This window comes from Schistocerca cancellata, chromosome 1, assembly GCF_023864275.1.
Source record: "Schistocerca cancellata isolate TAMUIC-IGC-003103 chromosome 1, iqSchCanc2.1, whole genome shotgun sequence".
In the NCBI taxonomy this organism is placed as follows: Eukaryota; Metazoa; Arthropoda; class Insecta; order Orthoptera; family Acrididae; genus Schistocerca; species Schistocerca cancellata.
In genome coordinates, this window is record NC_064626.1 from 485,057,195 (window position 1) to 485,059,681 (window position 2,487).

The window sequence follows — 2,487 nt, forward strand, 5'->3', positions numbered from 1 at the left end:
TGGGTTTACACATTTATATAAACTGTATCACAGGTATATTTCTTATTGAACTAAACTTAAAATTACATCATCTGCTAAATTCACAAATGCCAAGTCATTATGGAGTGTAAAACAACTGGAAATAAACAGAAACCGATATGTTATTCACACCATTTCATTTTAAACGCAGTAGATATTTTAACAGTTGGAGAAAAATCACTGCAGTACTTCATGATACAACATCCAATAATTTGTAGATAACACTATCATCAAAAAGGTAAGCTAATTCATACACTTCGACATTACAAAAATTGAAGAATCACAATTATTGAAGTATGCCACTTGGTTTCTTAAATAAGTCACCACAAAGGCAGAAATATCCAAAAGTTTCCATTTTTGCACCTTGTACAATAAATACTTCTGCAATGCACTTTGCACTTGCAAGCTGCTTCTCTCAGCGGCTAAAAGTTTTAATTACGTTCCAATAATTTAAACTGAAATAGCTTATGCCTCAGGGCATCACAAGATACACCTGCTCTGATTATTTTAAAACTACCGTGTTCACTTAAATCTACAACTGTAGAGCCAGTGCGGATTTCTTGTGGAATTTTGCCAGCATCAAAAACTGCATCTACATATTGCCACAAGTGAGAGAATTCTTCTACTTCAATTGCACTCTGTTCTCCACTGCTATTTGCACTTGTAAGAGCAATAGGTTCTCCGAACTTTTTAACAACTTCAACTATAAATCTGTCTTGTGGAATGCGTATACCGACGTTCGGGATTCCAGGATTAAATTTAGCATTTAAAGTTTTTGATCTTTTGAGGACGATTGTAAAGGGTCCTGGAAGAATACACTGTAAGAGGGCAGGAGGAAGAATGCTTGTGTCTGCCCACTTTTCCATTTCGCTGATAGAACTAACACAGATCGCAATTGGTTTTGCTGCATCCCGACCTTTTATTTTGTACAGTTTTTCAACAGCATCTTCACTCTGAACAGCACCTGCTAGACCGTAAACTGTGTCAGTAGGTACCGCTATCACACAGTCTTGCATTAATAAACGGACTGCTTGCTCAGCATAGGCTTCCAATTTTTTATGGTTTATCGTCACTCTATTATAAAGCCCATTGTCCACAAAAGACTTACGAACACTGCCAAGAGTTTTATAATCACGGTTAATGGATTGCAGAGCCATTTTACGAAGTAACTCCACAGTTTCGTAATGGATTTTGCTGTTACAGTGCCGGAGACAAATTGTCGTTCCAAACACAGTTATCTTAATCATTGCTTTAGGCATGGACATTTATCAATGTACACACATAATTCGTGTGTCTTCCACGTAAACACATCCACAAATGTGCAAGTGTCACTTTCACACGATCAACGTAACCAAACATATCACATGGTACCCTTCGTTGCACAAACAAACGCGATGTACACACTGGCAAAGATGCTCATATATATGGTCATATGACGCAATCAATGATCACTGGATGCTATGTAGTTCGCTGCTGCTTCGACGGACAACGAAAAAATGCACATCGATTATTATAAAACACCGCCTACTGAGGCTACTAGGAGTTTCCATACGCGCTGTAGAAATTTGTACTAGTACTGGTTCTCCAGATGGCGTCAACTGAAGTATTGGTGTGGGTGGTTTAAGTAGCTGTGCGGATTTTAGCTCAAGAACTTACGTTAGCGAAGAGAAAACGGTACCCCCTCTTATAATGTCACAAATACAGGATACAAAAATAGAGTCACCATAGAAAGCATCTATGGGCGTCAATCACGCTAATAAAAGAGTTATCAGCGGGGCCTGTGATCACTTGATATGTATGTATGTTTTGAGCTGTGTTTCTAATTCTACACAAACGTTACGTCACGTAAGCGAGATGGCATAACACCTCGCGTGAAGTTATAAGTAAAGCGTAGGTACCTGGCAACTGGAGGTGCTCTTATCACAAATGTTGCAGTTCTAAAAGTACTATTTTTTGTTTTTATCTGAAATGATGGTTTCTACTCATAATATCATGATGATACATCGGAAAGTGAAGCTCTTATCTCAACAGTTCTGACTTGTTTTTGTTCATGATTAGGTTTCTGAGAAATCATGGTGCTGTAAATATAAATAACTACTAATCTGTTTAGGCAATCTTTTAACCATTTTGCAGAACCAATCACTGTTCAAAAACCGTACCAGCAAGAACACTGTTGTGTTGGAACCAGATTTTACATTAGGTCAAGAGTAGTGACGATTCTTGCAGGCTGCCCGATTCTTGCTTCAAGTATTCTACACTTAGGAGGAATAAGCTCAGGAATGGAAGACAGATGTTATTGATTATAATACATAAGCCTACTTCCTACATTGTAAATCAAGGATAACTTTACTGAAGCGTTAGCCTCTTCACAGAATTGCAGTTTTAATCAGAAAGTACGCTAAAAACTTCGTAGCAGGAAGTCAGAGAGTAGTCGAACAGAACAAAAACAGAGATAAATTTAACCCAAGA

General features: G+C 37.8%; 1 protein-coding gene across 1 annotated transcript; it reads right to left on the minus strand.

The window, feature by feature from the left end:
* Nucleotides 1-1,448, minus strand: LOC126177778 (threonylcarbamoyl-AMP synthase-like). Its single transcript, XM_049924481.1, has one exon. The coding sequence runs from the start codon at nucleotides 1,281-1,283 to the stop codon at nucleotides 450-452; it is 834 nt and encodes a 277-aa protein (XP_049780438.1). The 5' UTR covers nucleotides 1,284-1,448; the 3' UTR covers nucleotides 1-449.
* Between the last annotated feature and the right edge of the window lie 1,039 nt (nucleotides 1,449-2,487).